Source organism: Lonchura striata, chromosome 12 (genome assembly GCF_046129695.1).
Source record: "Lonchura striata isolate bLonStr1 chromosome 12, bLonStr1.mat, whole genome shotgun sequence".
Lineage (NCBI taxonomy): Eukaryota > Metazoa > Chordata > Aves > Passeriformes > Estrildidae > Lonchura > Lonchura striata.
In genome coordinates this window covers 15105749-15124943 of record NC_134614.1, presented here as the reverse complement: position 1 = coordinate 15124943, position 19195 = coordinate 15105749, and the positions used below count along the sequence as shown (strand labels likewise).

The 19195-nt window shown below is 43.0% G+C and overlaps 1 protein-coding gene across 1 annotated transcript in view; it reads left to right on the top strand.

Annotated features, from left to right (window-relative positions):
• The first annotated feature begins 2910 nt into the window (after nucleotides 1-2910).
• The window catches only part of GRIP2 (glutamate receptor interacting protein 2), a 256543-nt gene continuing 240258 nt past the window's right edge, over nucleotides 2911-19195 (top strand). The window contains exon 1 of the mRNA XM_021531534.3: nucleotides 2911-3025. Coding sequence (XP_021387209.1) covers nucleotides 2971-3025 — 55 coding nt within the window. The 5' untranslated portion in view covers nucleotides 2911-2970. The remainder of the gene's footprint in view (nucleotides 3026-19195) is intronic.

Genomic DNA, 19195 nt, shown 5'->3' with positions numbered 1-19195 from the left:
TATAAGACAGATTAGACATTGCTCAGTGACATGGCTATTCATTTCTGAAGTTTTCTATGGACTTTCTGCTGCTTGAAATATCCCTCCATGACTTCCCTCCAAAGAAGTACCATAGCATCTATCTTACATTGATTCTGCTTATGAATTCCATACTAGTACTTCTAGGTATGTTTCATTTTCTCTAAACCAGTTTCCCATGTGGGTACTGAAGTTAGTGCTTGAGAAAATCTCACCACACTAACTTTGACTCTTTCTACAATAATGGATATGTCAAATTTGATTCTTAAGACCACCAAGCTGCTTTTTCATCTAGTAATATGCTTGCTATTTTCATGTTTAATTATTTTTGTAGTAGCAGTGTCCTTTAAAAAGCAGTATTGCTGTAGCCATGACAGTCTAAAGACACTTCAGGGAAAGTCTTTTGTGAAAGCAACCAGTGTAAATGGCAAAACCAGATGAGCTTTTAGGTACAAAAAGTGTCAATTTAACCTTACTTTTAAGAGCCTCTTCCTCTATCATGTTTGTTTCAGATTCTCATTACTTTTCCTGAGAACAATATTAGATCAATAACAATCACTTTCCTGGAAATAATTTTCTAGTGCCCAGATTCTGGTTATCATCATGCAATTATAAAATACAGCTGAGGAAATCAAGGCACAGAAATGCAGGTGATTTGCCTGTGTGGGTGGTTGAGTTAGTCATATAACTTGTCTCTGTATGCTGCATTTTAACTATTGAAGAAGCATAATTTCCTTAGGATGCATCCTGGCATCACATTAGTCCTTCTCGAAAAAGCTTCTGAGTTGTGCTATCAGAATATTTGGGGCATATCACAAACTTTCTATAAATTAGCATGATGTGCCCTGATCCAATCCAGCTGTGGAGTTGTGATTTGTTGTGAGTCCCAAAAGTACAAAGAAATTGCAGGGGAGGGGTGGTGGTGGAGTTGTGTTTTCCTCCAGGGAACAAGCTGTGCAAATGTGCTGTATTTAGTATAAGGAAAGGAGCTCTTTAAGAAGTTTAGCTGGGTGGGGAGTCAATCTCTTCTTATGTTTCTAGTTTGCAGGTAAATGTGGGCAAAAATATATTTTGATGTCTGTGAATTTTTCTGTGCTGCTAGTGGGTTATAGCAGGTCTGAGCTATATCTGTTCTCCTGCTGCCAACAGTCCTCAGGAAATCTCTCCTAGAAGTGATTGCTCCAGCTGGCTGGAATAAGCCTTCAGGTGCCATCACTCCCATCACTGTCCTTTAAACTGATGGGAAACTCTGGTTAGAAATATGGAAGGGAATCAGCCTGTACAGTGCTGCTCTCTGCTGTGGTAGGAACATCTCATGCAGTCCTAGGGCATTGCACACTGCTGTCTGCCTCTGCAGTGCTGCAAAATCTTATGCTCGAATGAAGAGGGCTGTCTGTTATAAACTATGAGTTTATAGTTATCCCAGCTTAACTCACTGCAAAAGCATGCTACAATAGTAACTTCAGAAGACCCTCTGCAGCCCAGCTCCCACATTGCTCTTCAAGAACTTGGGGGGCAGGGGGAGAAGCTAATTTAACCAGAGGCTTTTAATTCAAGTACCTCAGTCAGGATTCTCATCCCCCAGACTGCCCTAAAGTCACGGGTTTCTGCTTTTGCCCCTTCTTGCAGAAATGGATTTTCTACCTTGGTGTGCTCAGAGCTTTAGGAGGTTGTTTCAAGAAGATTCCCAAGTACCTTTGTGTTGAGACACTTCCATTTCCACCAGGCACTGAAAAGGTTTCCAGACTCCTGCTGCCCAGCTTGACATATGCCCTGCCACACTTGGCTGGCAGCTCCCTAAATGGCAAACATGTCTTAGATGTGAGCAGAGCAGAGAGGGTGAAGCTGCTGTTACTTGTCCTACAATAGCTGCTTTTCATGCAGGTAGGGACAGAAAGGCTGAACTGAAAAGCCAAAGTCCATATGGATGCATTCTCTTGCTATTATAGCTATCCTGTTCCATCTGAGTGATGTAAGACACCAGCCTCTGAACTGGAATTAGCTCATGCTATCCCAAGGGGAGCTTGGTCCCTAATATTTTAGATTATAGCAGATGCTGCACATAATACAATAACTCTCACAAAGGGAGGCAGAGATACAGAATGAGACCTACCAGATAGCTAATAAAAGGCCTCATGAAGAGAAAAAAAAAAAAAAAAAAGCTGCTAGTGATTGCAGAGATATGTTGCCCCCAGGAAATTAAAAACATGAATACCCTGGTATATGCAATAAGCATCTCCTTTGTGTCCATGTAAAAGTGCTGAAACCTCTGGACTATTAAGAAATTGAAAAGATTCTTTTAAGTTTTCCTCATACACTTCAGCTTCTTGCAAGTCGTAGTGAAGAAAATGAAATAGATCAGCCTGGCTGCTGTGCAACTTTATTTACCAGAGAAGCCAACTTCAGGATAAACACACGCGTCAATGCGCGCACCTGTGCGTGGCTGCCAGGCAGCTGCCGCTCGGGGAATGGAAGAGGCACCAGGCTACAGCTGTAACCAGAATGTAGAATGGGAATAGCGTATCTTTCCTGGGCATATATCTGTCCAACGTCAACCGCAGATTTGGGACCCGCAGGGCGCCGGTGTGGGTCGGAGCCCGGCGCCCGTTTGTAGGCGGGGCCCACCCAGTCTACGCAGACCCACCGCGGGGGAAAAAATATCCAACATATCCATATCGCCACGGTTTCTCTACCCCTCTTCCCCGAGTTCGCCGCTGCCCGCCCTCCGCGGCGGGGGGAGCGCACCTGCGCGGCGGGCGGCCCGGGGCTGCGCGCAGGCGGGGGCGGGCAGCGCTCCCGCCCGGCCCCGGCCCCGGCCCCGCCGCCGCATGCACCGCCCGGCCATAAAGCGCCGGGGAGCCCGGCCGCGCTCGGCAGCGCCCGCCGCTCCCGCCGGGCCCCCCGGGCCCCTCCAGCCACGCCGCTGCCCCGGGGGGCGGCAGCGCTGCCGCGATGCCGGGCTGGAGGAAGAGCCTCGCCCTGTGCCTGCAGCGGATGCAAGAGGACGGTGAGCGCGGCGGGGGGAAAGGAGAGCTGGAGGTGCTCGGAATTATCCTCCGCCTCCCCTTTTCCGTGACTCTTTGCGGGGGTGGTGGTGGTGATGTGCGTCCCTCTGGGAGGGAGAAGCTCCTCTGCTGGCATGGAGCTCCGCGGATGAAAGGACTGGAGGGGGGATGCTCTTCGTGCCGATAAACTTTGCCGCAGCCAATCTTCCCTTCCATCCCCCGGCTTGCTTGGTTTCTGCTTTTGTTTATTTTTCTTGTTCAAGCGGTGGGGGCAAACCTGAGCGCGAGGTGGCTGCGTGGTCCTTTTTGGCTATTTAGAGGGGCTTGTAGTACCTGAGCCCCAACTTTATAAAGCTGCTGGTGATGCTGTTTTCAGCTGGTAATCTTCCCCAGCTCCAACTTCACCTGGGGAATAAAGGGTTTGTAAATTGCACAGAGAACGTGTCACGGTAAATCTGATTCCTATTGTGCTGCCTACTGTTGCTCACAGTGACTGTGAATTTTTTTGTTTACATGCTCAAGAGTGTGATGTTAAATAAATGCTGGACCTGCGGCTCATAAAGTAGTGAGAAGCCATCCACAAGGTGGCACAGCGTAAGGGAGGTTTAAATCTTGCACTCTGGCTCCTGCCTTTGTAGATGAACAGGGGTGAGAGTGGTGGGGAAAGTTTATGTCTCTGAAATCGGGTGCGTTTCTCCTCTGCTCTCATGGGACTCGGGTGCAGGAGCTGATTCGGGATAGGCAGAAACAAGCAGGAATGAGTGTTTTATAAAACTGCTGCTTTTGTGCAAACTAACTAATGGCAGGCTTTTCCTTTGGACCCCTTCCCAGACTACCTCTCTAGACTGTTCTAATCTGTAAACAGACTTAATAAATATATGAAGTGGCACTGTTGCAGCATTTCGTGTGAGTAATGCAAGAATCGTGGAATTCTCTGAACCTGCTGGTTGATAAGCACAGAGAGAAATTGTGCTGTTAGATCCCCTGCAAGGTGTTAGGACAGAGTCATTAAGCTGCTGCGCCTTTCTGATGCTGATTCCTGGCTCCCACTGCTTTGGGAGAGCACCATCTATTTCTGCTGCTGGACTGCTCTAGGACCATGGGTTCTCCTTGGAGCCTCCATCCACCCGAGATAGAGCTGTTAAAAATCTCGTCTTGTAGAAGAGTGAATCAATCCCCTGCTCAACACACCGAGACCTGTTGGCATGAATTCAGCCCTGTTATGGTGCAGTGCTTTGTAACGCTGCCTTGCTGTAGCTGGCACGGATGCTTTTGCACCATTGGATCGGGGTGCCTTTGGGAGCCTTATTAAACATTCACAGCAGAGACCTCTTGATCTACAGCTGTGCTGGGTTACTTTCTCTGTGACTTCATATGTGTATGTATACTGGCTCTTGTCTCTGGCTCTACATAATGCCCTTCCCTCTGATTTCAGTCCCAGCACTGCAGTGAGTCTGTGGCTGGTGTGCCTTTGAGTTAATTGCATTTATTTCTGTGGGTGGTTCACAGAGTAGTCAGTCTTAGGAAAGTGCCATTTAATCATAGAATGGCTTATCTGGATGGATAAATCTTTCAGGCTTGAGTTGATATGCTGTGTAGAGGAAGATTAGCTGAGCTTGTAGGGAACTTCTTTCCCTTTTCTACAAGGCAACCGGTTTGATGGTTGTGTTATAGCATATAACTCTGCAGGGGCAGCAGAGGAAGTATTTGGTAATGTGTTTGTAGCACTGCAGTGCTAACAGGTATGTTAGAGAAGGTTTTGCATCATGATGTGTCCCTGTCTGTGACGGGAGGATTGAACCTAGATGATCTTTAAGGTTCCTTCCAATCCAAACCGTTCTATAACAACACTGCAAGAAATGTCTGCACTGTTCAGATTTATTTTTACAAACCAACCTCTAACCAGTATATAAAGAAATATGGACTTCTGTTTTTCTTTGTTCAGAGCAAGTTACGTCTGCCTTGTTGGCATCTCTATGCCTATGTGTTGTGATAGGTTGTGATGCCCAAGCTGGGGAGCTTTTCCCCCAGGCACGTATACTCTGGCCCATCAATTTGTTCACTTCCTCTGAGGACCGTAGTACTTAAGCTTCCAAAAGAAATGTCCTGGTGTTCAGCAGGAGCACAATTGTAATTAGAAGAGTGGTATGTTTTGGTTACTGAATATTAAAGTGATGAGTGCCTCTTGCAATTTGCAGCCATTCAGAGATGATGAATTGGAAGCTGCATTAATCACAGTTGGTAGAAAAGGTCATGGTAAGTCACTTAGGGAAATGCAAGATATACACAAACTGTGCTGAAGTATGATTGCCATTTCAAATACTATGCATAGGGAATCTCTTAATGCATGTTTTACCTTAAAATTTCTGTCTCCTGGAAGATGGAAGTGGCTTCTGGCCAGTATGCAGATCGCTTCATTATATAATGTGTTGGTTTTCTCCACCACAAAGAGATTTGTACATGGGATCTTCTACTATTTATTGTGTTACATGCAAGGAAAAAACAATTGATGTCAATGACTTAAGAATATTTGGTGGAAAATGTTTCCTCCAGCCTTCACGGATAACAGACCTGCTACTCCAAAATCATGGGGTTCATCAGCTCCTTCCTGCATTACTGTGGGATTGTCTCAGACCTGAAAGAAGAGGTTAAAGCATATGGTCTGGCTTTCTGTCCCTCACTGTGTGTGGAGAGCTTTGTGGCCAGATCTTCTGCTGATTTATCTTCCTGCTAACTCATCCTCTTTTGAGGCAATGATGAGAACTAGTTGGCCAAGCCAGACCCTTTTCATCCCAGTTTCCACCCCTCATATTGCTGTCCTTTATGGGAGAACTGAAGGATTTGAATTGCATTCTCACTGCTCCATGGTTTTCAGTAGCAGAAGCAAAGGCTAATTTCTGCTTTGGTAGCAAGAATATATGTGGGCAGGTGGGAAAGTCCCTGTTTTTGGCACATCTCAGGGGATGTGGAAACTGTGTGTCTAGAAAGGATAAACTGTATCTGCAGACTGAGAAGTGGAGATACTTTTATCCAAACTGGTGAAAAGCAGTGTTGGCTAGATGCACAGGACTTGTGTAAGATGGGCCACGGTTGTGGGCAGACACCCTTCGCTTAACCTGAGATGTTTTCTGCTTCTAGGGGGAGGGAATACAGAGTTTGAGTGTAAATTTAGATTGTTGATACAATTCCCCTTCCTCTCCCAGATGGTTTATCTTGAGTAAAAGCAGAAAATTTGACTCTCACCTTTAAAACTCCAATATGATGACTTATAAAAATAAAAAAAATCAAAACCAAACCTTATGAAAGACTGAGGTAATGGGATTATAAAATGTGAAGTGAGTTATCTAACCCTTGCTTGAATCATGAGGCAGGTGGCAAGGAGGGGAAGGGGAAAGAGACAAGTCAGACCTACTTTAAAAAGTGACAATATAGCAGGGTTATGTTGCTGCTATTTGCTTGCTTCCCTTGTATACAGCTCTGTGCTTGTTACCTTGGAAACAGCTGTAGGAGCATATAGGGGCATTTTGCTGCTGTGCAGTCGTGGGCAGAGGTGTCCTGTGGTGCGTGGAAAGGAAAATCTTTCATGGTGCATGTTGATTTGCAGGATGAGGGTAACAAAGTAAAATCCTACTGCAAGATCTCCCTTTCTTGGCTGCCCTGTCTTGCTGCAGGTACAGTTTGGCAGGAGTGGGACCCTGGGGAAAATTTAGCAGGGGGGTGGATTTTCATGGTTTTGGCAGAGCTATTTAAATTTTTATAATAGGAAGGTAAAAATATCTCAACAGTCTGTTTTGAGGAGGCTTATAACAGCTGGGCTATGGACATCAGGTTTTTATTCAGTTCCTCGGAACAATGTGGTGGGATGTTTTGCTCAATAGCTCTGAAACTATGTCCATGACTAGAAATAGGATTCTTCTTTACTTATTCACATACATCATGGGGAAACATCCCACTAAGATGGAAATTTGCTGGGTTTGCATGATTAGCAGAAAATTAGATCTTCCATGTTGTTTGTGATATGCCTGTGATGTGTAGAATAACTAAAATAGAATAACTGCTAAAAATAATGTGAATTGTCTTTTGCTCACTTGTCCATAAACATTTTGCTCTTGCAAATGGTATGGTGCATAACTTTAAATCAGTTGAACTATTCTGATGTTTAAAATACAGTATTTTTTTCTTGTGCTTGCCACATCAGAAATAATTTGGTCATTTGGAAAGGTTTTTTTTTGTTATCAAGTTGTCTTAGGACCATCTTTCAATGCTAGGTTGAGTCAGTTCCATTGTAATACGTTGCTTTATGGAGTTATTTTGTCCAAACCTACAATGACATGATTTATTATACTGGCACTTAATTATCAGTAAAGAAATTTGGCTGTGTAGCTGTCACTTAAGTAGTGTGCAGTTGAAGTGTTGCAGCTGAAGGGCTGTTACATCTGTCCTCTGTATGTGGTGTATTAATGTATTTCTACATGTGACACTTTTGCTTTACAGTGTGTCCAAGCTTTATCAGAGATGAGGACTTTCTCACACAGAGCTCAGGAATTTATGGGCTGCTGTTTGTTGGCAATACTCATTATACAGGCCGCTGCTTTTAAACAAAACATAAAAATAGAGGTTCTGACCCTCCAATGAAGTGTGGTGGGGAATTAGGATTGCATGAAAGCTGTGGTGGTAATGCTTAAGGGATAATGCTCACTTATCAACCTGATGGAACAGCTGAGCAAATCCTGCTAGACTTTGATGGGGTCTTTTTTCACTCATTAATATGCTGATGGGGATTTGGTACCCGTTGAGTGAGTAATAACTGCACCCGAGCACTGTGCTCACTGCTCCCCTCCTTGCTGGCTGTCACACTGGTCTGACTTTGGGCTGCTGCTTTTGGTCCTGTACTTCAGCAGTCTGAAAATTTAGCTCTGATTGAGAAGTCCTGCACAACCTGGGGATGAAGCCACAAAGGTTTTATGGAATGACTCCAAAGCCTCATTGAAAGTTAAAGACAGATATTGATCATTATTTTGCTTTTTGAACTAATCTGCCAGATTTTACAGCCTGAATGTGCTCCCATATCTGCAGACTTTGGCTTTATGAAACTGTATGGACATTGTGGCTTCTGCTATCTTGTTTATGCTATTACTCTGTGGGGATTCTTGTGAAGAAGTTTTATCAGCAATATTGGGTGATGATGCTCAGTGCTGACAAAAGCATCAGCGACAGTGGTTTGGCATGCTTTTCCTTTAGAGCTGCCAAGGTTGGAAAGTGTGGGGGGAAACCTTTCAGGATGCTGAAGACCTTGATGGAAACCATGAATTGTGGTAGCTAGGAAAATTTCAGAGTGAGAAGAATTGCCAGATCTGTCTGGAATCAGGCCATGCTTGATGTTCTCCAAACCTGTTGGTGTTTCTATGGACTCATGCCAAATGTAGTGGAAAAACACATGGGAAAGTCTCAAGAAATGGATGTGGTCTTTGAAGCTGTTCCAGAGCTGTGATTGCAGCTACTGACCCAGAGATCTTCTGATGCTCTGGGTTGCACTGAGAGGAAGATTGCCCAGGTTAACCAAGGTGTGTGACCAGTCTGAGGTGAATGATTTGCTGTGCCTTTTTTTCATTTGTTTGTCTCTTCTAACTAGACACAAGTGGCAGAGCTGCTTAGTGGTAGGCAAAAGAAGGCTGTCCACCAGGGCATGAGCTCTATGCCAGGTTCTCTGTGGTTAAGACTGTGTAGGCCTTCCTACAAATGTCCCATTTTACTGACTGTTTTGTTAATTATTAGATTTTGTTATAACAGAATAAAAGTATTTATTTTGAAAATGAAGTGAATTTAGAAGTGTAAACATAGTAGAATAATTATAGGGGTAGCACTCTATTGAAATTGCCTCTTTGTAGACAAGCCCCAAGCCAGTGAACCAGGCATTTCTGTAGCTCTGCATCAGATAAATGGAGCCCTTTATTTTAAAAGTCAGACCTAACCCTTGATGTTCAGAGCAGTGATCTATGTGCAGGAGGCTTAGATTTTCTAGAGAAAATCTCTCTTTTCTAGAGGAGGGGGAAAACTTTTTTCCCCATAATGGTCTCTTGACAGGCCATGTGTCGTGTTCCAATGAATGTTGGTGATGACCCCATGTGTATGGGAACTGGTTCTGCATTCATGTCTTGTGCCAAAGGGAGTCATACCACCTAAATACCTGTTTGTGTTCCTGAAATGAGTATAGCTATTGTGCACTAACACTAGTGTAACTGGGAGTGCAACATGGGCAGCATTTGATTGAGAAAATAAATTCCATGTTGAAGGTCTCTGTTGGAAATGGCAGCATCTCTTCTGCAGCGCTTGGCCTGGGTGAACCACACAGTGGAATGGAACATTCCCTCTCAGAAGGGTCTGCATTTTGTCCAGTTATTCTTGGTCTTGCTCTGTGCTCTGTCCATTAAGAGAAAAACGTAATGAAACTTTTAATTTAAAATCTGAGTAGAATTTTTGTCTGCTTGTTTTGTCAAAATAATGAATTACCTTTTTATTTTTCCAGTTTTCCTTCTCTTTGTCTTTGGAAAATAAAGGAATTCAAATAAGCTAAAACAAATTTTGTACAATTTGTTTTAGCAATGATGGTGATTTCCCTGTTACTGACTCTCACCCTCATTAATGTTAGATGAACTTGGCATCTAGTAATTACTGGCTTTCACTTTTCAGCCAAAACTATTTTCTGGCTTCAGCAAAATCTGCTGATTTCACTGATAGTGTTGAGAGAGCTGCTTTCCACTGGGAAATTAGTTCAAATATTTTCCTCTGACAGCTTCAGGTATGTGGCATCAAGACCATTCTGCATTTAAGAAGGGTTATCATGGTATTTGAGCTCAAGGAAATGCAGTGCATTAGGATGGGGTTAGATCCATGTCTTATCTGTGTTAAGTGGAGGTGTCAGTGACCCTGCCAGCTAAGCTGCTGTGTCTTGATGAGTAGAAACCTCTTTCTGAGGCCACAAATTAAATTCAATGCTACATTTTTCAAGTTGTCTATGAAGTAACACTTTTTGTTTGCTTAATGACTTCATTTCCACTGTGAACAAAGCACTACAGAGCTTTTGTTTTAGCAATTATATTAACATTGGCTGCTGCTTTGCTGCCAGTCAGAGGCTTTTCAATGTATTTATTTGGATTACAGGTGTTATTGCCTTTTCTTGTACATGTGGTACTGTTAGTCATCTTGATGACATTTCATTCATCTGTCCAAAGAAATAAACATCCCAGCTCACATTTGAGTATTGCCTCATACAGCCCAAGAGGAGAGCTGCTACTTTCATAAAGCCTGAGAGGTCTCACTTGGGTTCCATGGGATGGAGCTGAGATTAGCTGCTGGATTTTTTTCCTTGTCTTTAATTTATAAAAAAAAAAAAAAATTCACGTCTCTTCTCTGTTCTCAAGGCAAAGTTGAGTTGAATGTACAGAATCTGTGCACAGAGGACTCCAGTCTTATCTTTGGTTCCATTTTGATGAGAACTGTAACCACAGGAGCAGAGTGTAGACTGTAGGGTTGGGGGTGGAGGGCTTGTCCTCATTTGCATTCCCTTGCAGCAGAGGCCTTGAAGATTTAACAACAAATGAGATGCAAAGAAACAAGGAGAAAAATAAGATAATAAGGCAAACTGTCAGGCAGTGTGACAGTTTTGCAGAAATTAGTGATGCTAAGTTGCTCTCTTCTTACTTGGTACCAATGTGCTTTTCTGGTTGAGTTTTTCTATGTGTGTTCAGGAAATGATGATGATTCCAGGAGTGGGGGCTTCCTCATTAAAACTATCTTGCCCAGATGCATAGCTTCTGATTATTGGAAGTCAGGGGAAATTCCCTGGGGCTGTCAGAGTGGGATGAATTTAGTGAAGAGCTAGGAGGATATGTTAGTATTCGTAGTGGCTTGTCTCAGGGCTATGTGTTAATTCTGAGCAGAGGGCACAGTTGGGAATGAATGTTGTGTTTCTAGATTAAATGTTCTTTGGTTTTCTTTCATCTTGTAATAGGAGGCAGTCAATCTCTATACTGTACATGCAGTCATGTCTGTAAAAACACCCTCACAGACTTCCCCTTTGAGGTTAGAGGGCAGGTAGATCTGTGAGAGGTGGGGTGGTGTTGTCTCAGTCTTATTCCCCTTGGGAGCATTATCTTTTCAGCCTTCCTCCATCTGGTTCTCCCTTTCAAGTAGTGAGGTTCTTTCTCAGCTAAAAGGTAGCTGCAGGTAAAATGTTTGGGCTCTGTCCACACAGGCAGCTGAGCCTGGTGTGCTGCCTCCAAGTTGTTTCAAACAAAAGCAAAGTTTAGGCATGCTGCAAATCCCACGGCAGGCATTTAGATGAGATATTAATACTGTAAGCGTGCTCCAACTCACTGGCCATGCTTTGCTGCTCCAGAATCTTTCACAGACTGTGTCCTTTGCATCCTGCCCAAACACCTCGTGCATTAAATAGCTGCCATGCTGCCCAACAGATCAGGCTGCAGCCCAGTGGTAACTGCAATTCCAGTGTGGCTGGCACTTACTGATGAGTTGGTTGGTATTGGGTATTTTGGTCCTGTGCCTGTGTTCCTGACTGAGCATAGGGCTTGCAGCAAAATAATTTTATCATTTAGTTTCTCAGAGTGATGTGGTATTTTCTGTCATTTGAGATTAGTGGGACTGAGGGATTCTGTGCCACTCTGAAAACCTCTGCATGCCCGTCTTTGTGTCTGCAGAACGTGGATAATGACTACACTTTAAAGGTTTTGATGCTCAGATCAAAACGGATATGGAAGTGCAGTTATTAAGTGTAACTTCATGGCTGTCTTCCTCTGCTTAGTATCTTCATATTCAAAATTATACCAATTATGCCAAATATTTGAACAAAAATGAGGTAGAAAACATCTTTCTGGCACAGGATTGCAGATCTCTTGCAGCATAGAGCTGGACATAACAGGAAGTTCTATTTATGTGGATAAAAATTTCCCTGTACAGTAATGAACTGTGCTGTGAGTTTACCAGCTATCTAATCTAGTTTCCATCCGTTACACCAAGTGATAATCCTCTAGCAAATTTGGTGCTGTTAGCAGCATTTCTGTCAGCCTAGCTCTGGCTGCATATCTAGGCAACCTGCCTTTGAGGAATTTCAAAATTTGCTCTAGTCAGTCATGCTGCTTCCTCAGCCTCTGGAGACTGCATTTCACATGTAACACAAAGCTGAACTGTCTTGCTTCTTTAATTGTATTTATTCTGCTTTTCCTCCACCCACCACCTGCCAAGACTGTTTGGCCATGTCTAGAGATGGCCCCTGGGTTGTTTTCTTGGAATATTCATTGTAATTGGCTTTTTGATGTATCCTGTCCTACTTTAATATAATTCCTTCACTGTTGCTGTGCTTATACAGGGTCTTGTTAGTAAGTGGGTGGGGGATCAAAAAGCAAAACGTGTGCAGGCCAGGCTGGGATGCTGGTTTCTCCAGGGCTTGCTGGCTGGAGGGTGTGCTTGCCTGGGGATGAGCCGTACATCACCGTGTGCCTTTGGCTCCCAGTGTGTGAGCTCTGTGGTGAGCCCTGTGCTGCTGTGGCAGCTGGTCCTGCCCTGCTCTTTGGGGCTGCCCCTTGCCAAGGGTCATGTACTGCCTAGAGAGATTCAGTGGCAGGCAATACTGCAGTGAATGCCATCCAGTTTCTGTCTCTGAATTATTCAGAGGGAGAGTGTGGCTTTTGGCCAGGCAGCGCCGTTCTCTGCCACCCATCTGCTTCCCCGACTGTTGCTTGGAGCAGCTGCTTGTCTCCAGGGGCTTCTGGGCAGGGCAAGTGGGGGGCAGATTCCTGACCACCCTTCATTGTCTTGTCACTGACATACATAGTGAGCTTTAAGTCCTTGGGGTGCCATTTTTCTGTGCTTCTTTTTTGTGCAAATTCACACCACGGTTTTTAATTGCAACCTGCAATGGTAGTTCTTGGTGTCAATGCTGTGGTGGAGAGCACAGAGTGAGGGACAGGGACTGGAGGAGTGCAGAGTGAGGGGGCTTGTTTCACTGTTAGCTCCCTCTGTAGAAATCCAGCTCCAGCACAGGAGGCTGGAGCTGCTGCTCAACAGTGTGCAGGGAGAGCAGCACTGAATTGCTCTGAAGGCAGATCCTTCATGCTCAGGTATGATGGACATGCTGGGAAAGCCCCTGTGGAGAAGGGCGAGTCCTCTTCAGCACTGTGTAAAGCAAAACCACTGACAAAGCAGCCCTTGCATTGGAGGAGCAGGTGGTGATGGCAGCCTCTGCAGTTTCAAAACAGCTGAGGAATTCCCTGTGTAATATGACCATGTCCAAGTTTTTTAATGTGAGTCTAGAGTGAATTTGCTCTAGAGTTAGAGGTTCTAGAGGCTTTTCATAGCCCCTCAGTATAGTAGGATAATGTAATATTTTTATTAGCTGTGGCCCTGTACAGTGGGGTAGTCCAGGATTTGACCTGTTGAACTTCAACACCAAGTAAGTGACAGCCAGGAAGACACCCCTAAAGTTGTGACAACTTTCAAAAACTCATGTCTGGGCACTGTACTCCACTGCAAACTCTTCCCCATCTACAGCTTTTCTCATTCAATTTCCTGCTGAAGGCCAGCAGATTTTCTGTGATGACTCCCTGCTCTGAGCCAGTGTGACAGCCAGTGTGTGACCCTATCTATCTGTCACCTCCTCAGCCGGCCACTAACCAGCTGTGTGGGTTAGCCACTGGCATTTAACTCATTTTGACACAATGCTCAAGTCAGGCTCACAAGTCAGACTTGAAATAGACCTTATCAGACAACACACAAAATTTGATTTGTGCTGTGAGAGTATTGCTGATGGTGTTTTGGGAAACATTATGTGAGTAAAGGAGCAGAGGTCCATGAAGAGATTTTTAAAAAAATGTATTTCCCTCTTTTTTTATTCATAAAAATTTGAATTTGAATGAAAAACAACAACTTGGAGATGGATGGGGGAGTAGGAAAACTAATTTATACAGCTAAGTAAGCAAGAGGATGGAGGTACACCGTGCCATGACTGGATGGAGTATTGGGAAGTGCAACTCTCCTCTAGTGTGTAATATTCACACTTCACTGCAAGAGAAGACAGACACAAAACTACCCATCCTCCACAAAATATCTTTGTGGAAAGGTGTCCTCTTCCCAGGAGGCATTTGTTTCCAACCAAAAGAACAAGTCCAACATCCTGGCTGACTGTGGTGACCCAGCACTGGAAGGGACCTCTGGGGTCTCCTTTCCTGCAAGTGAGACATTAAAGCACCAATCATCCAGGATAATACTGTTTCATGAGCTCATTGATTTTTAGCAGAGGGAAGTGAGTTAAAATGATGAGTCACTGACCTATTTGAAAATGAACAACCTCCTCAGTGCATTAGGAGCTGGTAATAGATCATCCTGGACAAGAGCTGGTAAAAGGGGATAAAGGGTCTCCTTGAGCCTGCTGTTGCTCTACACTGTGTGTGGCTGCTGTTTCACTCAATTTTTTTTACGGGTGAAGAAGCAGCACACTTTATATATAAAAAGCCAAAAACTTCTTGTGAGTGTAGTTGAAATGTAATTCTAATGCTTTAGTCCTGCTGTAATTGTTACAGAAAAGGAAAGGGTGTTATGCTTTTGCTGAGGAGATGTGGCAGTGCTGGGTAGCTGGAGCTGGTGTAAAGCACCTCTCCCATTAGAGATGCCCTTGCATGGGGATATCTAAATTAAACAGCAGGGAATTTATCTGCAAAATTTCTTGGCAAACTTGTGCCTGCCAAGGCTGAGGAGCTGTCTGCTTGTTCTGGGCTTTAGGCTGCCACAGGAGATGTGGAGATCTGAGCTCTGGCCTCCTTTGTAAAATACTCTGGGATGATTCACCTTTGAGAGGTGATGAACAAAATGTAAAATTTTAATTTTAAAATTGAATAATACTGTAAATTTTTTTTTTAAATTTTTGCTTCTTGCGTTGTAGACCAATATTGAATCAGTGGTTATTTGCTCTCTCACTGTTTAAATGTCAGTCCCCACTTGATGCCTTCTTTCCTATCTCTGGTACCTGCACAGGGCTTTGGTTTAATAAAGTGGAAGTCTGGTACTGAAATATCTTCCCTGTTTTGTGCCAAGTCTTGACTTTGGGAGTTCAGTCAGTGTTGTGTGCAGATATGATCAATAAAGCTGCTAGTGATGTACTTTGCTATTAAGTCTTAGTTCATTGATTTAAGGAGTACCAGGAACTAGGGGAATAACATGGTTAATTAAGTTAATTGGATTGTAAGGTCCACAGGGATTGTGCCTGTCTTTGTATTCTCTGAAGCACCTTGGATACCTCTGATCACTATAAAATAATGACTTTTTCTTTTCAAATACTGGCAGTTTGAACTATTTAGTTGCTTTACAACTACATGCATTTCAAGGCAATGAATTTCTACATGGACTATGGAGTTATGGCTTTGCAGCCTTTGGCTTTAGAGGTCCAGGTAAAAATGGAGAAGTAGACTTTTAATAGATTTTAGCTAAATAGTCCCAGGGAATCTGGAGCTTTGTATTTGCTTGCCAAGATGGCTTGGTGAAGTTGCTACCCATGGTCTTAGCAAAAAGTCTGTCGGGCAACTTCTAGTGTGTTTGTGTTTTATATCTTGGCCTTACAGCTAATTCTAATTATGGTCTTCTTCCATCCAGTATGATTTAAGAAGAAATAATATATCAGGTTCTAGATAGATTTATTCTGTAGCATCCATTTTTCAGGAAGGTAAACAGATCTCCCCCTGTCTTAAATGGAAATTTATTCTGGGTGTATGAAGTCAAGTTTTGCACAGAGGTATTCTTCTGCAGGTTTTATTTCATCAAATTTATAGCTTCTCTTCTTCTCCAAGGGAATTGGAGATTTACACCTTCCATTATAGGTCTGTAATTTATGTTTTCAAAATTCAATGATTGTTATCTCTCTGTGTTTTTATGAAGCTCTGCTGTGGAGGTGCTCAGATAAGGTTGTATATTAAGTACTGGCCAATTTGCTAGGAGCAGAACTGGGAATATAAATTACCAGAAACAGTCTCAGTCAGCATGAGCTGGTTCTTGTGTTAATGTCTTTAACTTCTTTTGAAGAATTAGGGAAGATGAGCTGTAGAAAGACAGACTGGATGAAGCTGTGATGTGGTGGCTGGGAATATGTGCTTGTCTTACTTTGATAGTGATGAATTGTCACTATCCACAAACAGATTGAGTGAGATTCCCCTGGCATCTTTTGAGGGTCTGGTAAAAGTCAACCCTTATTTTAATAACCTCCTGAAGAGAAAGAGAATATGCTCATTAAATTTTTAAGATGGCAGCAAGTTGAAAGATATTACAAAAATACTGGTGAGGAGAGCATGGGCTTGATCTCCTGAGACATCCTCAGGAAAATCCTCCGATTTCCATGACTTTATAGGAAAAGCAAGGTATGGAGGATACATGAAGGACTGCATTCTTGTATAAATTAGAACTTCTTTTATTTAGAATAAAGGGGGATGGAGGGAGAAAGCACTTCTGTGCTGCTTGGCAATGCAGCCATCAAGAGAAGAAAGTTACTGAAATTGGATTTACCTAGTAATTTGTTTTGGAACTGTACTTATCCTTTAAAAGTTTAAATTTAGACCTGAGCTATCTGTGCCTTTTTTGCCACCCTTTTGTTGGTTGTTCTCTGATTACTTTCCATGTTTACAGTTCCACAGGAGCCACATATTCATCTGAATCTGGAATTTAAACACTTGTCTTCAGTGTGTGTGGGGTGTTATTTTTTTTTTAGGTTGATGTTGTTTTTTTTTATGAGAGGGTTTTTGGTGGCTCTTTTGGTGGTGATTTTTTTGTGTGTTTTGTCTTTTTTTCCCCCAGAAGCTTAACATATTTTAAAATAGGATATATCCCCAAATCCAGTTGTGAGATCAATTTATCATTTTCTGTCTTTATAAAAAGCTTGACTGTCATTTTTCTTACTGTTGTTTTTCAAAGTGAAACAAAGTATCATACAAAATTCTACTATTTCCATAATGCTACCTGTGATGATATAAATAAAATTGAGCCACTTCCCATCTTGCTCCATCTATTTCTCATCAGGAAAACATTTAATCCTAACTTGCTTGCCCAACTTTTGTGTACTATTCTGCTGCATATTGATATGAAGCTGTCTGTGTAAAATTAATCTTGATGTTAGAAATTGGGCTTTCACTTTTAGTTTTTTGTTGTTGTTATTAAATAAAAAGCAAAGATTTTTCGTGGCTTTTCTTTTTCCTTAGGGGAAAATATCTTTCTTTACAAAAATACTTTCCTTGTAAAAGTGCCAACATGGTTTTTCCAGGACTGATTTCTGTATGTGGTTGGTACAAAATCAGAGGTACCTAAGAAATACCTGCCCTGATAGTAACTGAAGTATGTGAGGACAGCTTTTCTGATGCATCCAGGTTGTACATGGTTTGAAGGAGGAATTGATGTTTTGTGTTTCTGGTTATTTGTCTGATTGGTTTTTTTTTTGTATGTGGATGTGTGTTTTAAAACCTTGCCTGCAGACATCTGTGTTTGCAGAAGCAGCTGTCACTTGAATGAAAGACTGTCTCCTTGTCTGCTGTGCCTGATGTAGGTGTAATCTTACTGTTACCAGTGCCAAAATTATTGGCAGCAGTGTGATTAGATGGAGGCCAATGAAGGTGCAAGCAGTGCAGTGTACCTTGCTGTCTTTAGTGTGGTCATCCCTGTGGACAGGAGGGTGCTGGTGTGGGTCTGCCAGGTGTTTCTGCAAACACCTCTCTAGTTTCTCCCCCATCTTGCCTTGAATTCCCATTCTCCAGGATTATTATAATAAGCTGGAGTGTCATAATATAATAAGCTAGGAGTGTCTGCCTTATCAGCTCTTCCCAATGTTAGTAAAACCCCTTTTCTCTTTAATTTTCAGTGTCGAGTTGTTACAGGCTCTCGAATTACTTTAGAGAGCTTGTGCTATGTGTGGAGCTGAAGCAGAGCAGGGGAAGCAATGCTCCTGGAGGGGAGGGTGAGGGCTTGCCCAGGGCTCCACTGTGGGCATAGAGTTTCCACATCTCTAAACCCCCTGGAATACAAATCTCTATGGTATGGAACAAGGAACTTTTAGCAAAGTCTTCTGGTGTAAGTATTTTAGATCCTAAAGAATTGCATTATTCGGGCTGTAGTCTTGCATTTGCATGTAGAGCTGAACAGATCTGTTCCTTCTTTCCAGCCTACTGAGTCCTCTGGGAGGCTGCTGTTTTTCCCTCTCTCAATAACTGATAGTGGGTTGTCTATATAAAATTATATGTAATGGTCACATTAAAGCATTTCTGTGAGCAGAAAAAATGTTACCTGCCATCTTTTCCCAGTGGTGCAGTGCTGGTGTGGGCACTGCATTGCCTGTGTGAGTATTGCCAGATTTCAGCTGAAATCCTGAAATCTTCTCTCTCTGCCAACAGTGATGGCTGCCATCATCATCTTTATTTCAAGGGACACAACAAGCATAAATATATCTCTGTTTTAAGCACTTGCACCCTGGAATGCTATTGCTACTACAGCTCTCTCTGCATGCAGCTGCTGTTCAAATGGTGGCATGGCCATGGGCTGAGATGTCCTGAGTCTGTAGCCTGCAGGAGGAGATACCACTGAAAAACTCACAATGGAATTCCAGAATGACAGTGCTTACCTGCAAATATTTGTGTGATAGGGATAAATATCAGTGCTGGAGAAGGAGAAGAGACCACAGCAAATGAGATGAGCAGAAGTACTGGTGCTGATCCTCTTGGTCAGGATTGGAAACTGCACTAGGCAAAATGCCATTGTCAGTGAGCATCAAGGAAAATCCCAAGACATCTGGAGGAGGAATGCTGAAATGCTTCTGCAGGAGAAAGACTGACAGATGGACTTAAGGGCAAAGCACTTGTAAGAGCTCCTGAGCAGAGAGAAACTCAGAAGCTGAACCTGGTGGAGGGATGTGAGGTTAGTTAGGCACCTTTGTTCTGTGAATCCCTAACTCCCCTTACCTCCATCCTGAACATCTGCAGCAGGGTGCCTCTGGAAGCTGTCATTTTACATTATCTATATGTATTATATGTGTAGGCTGTTTCAGGGAAAGCTCCATCCAAAAAAAAAAAAACCCAAAAAAAAAAAAAAAAAAAAAAAACCACCACCACAAAACCAACAAAAAAAACCAAGAA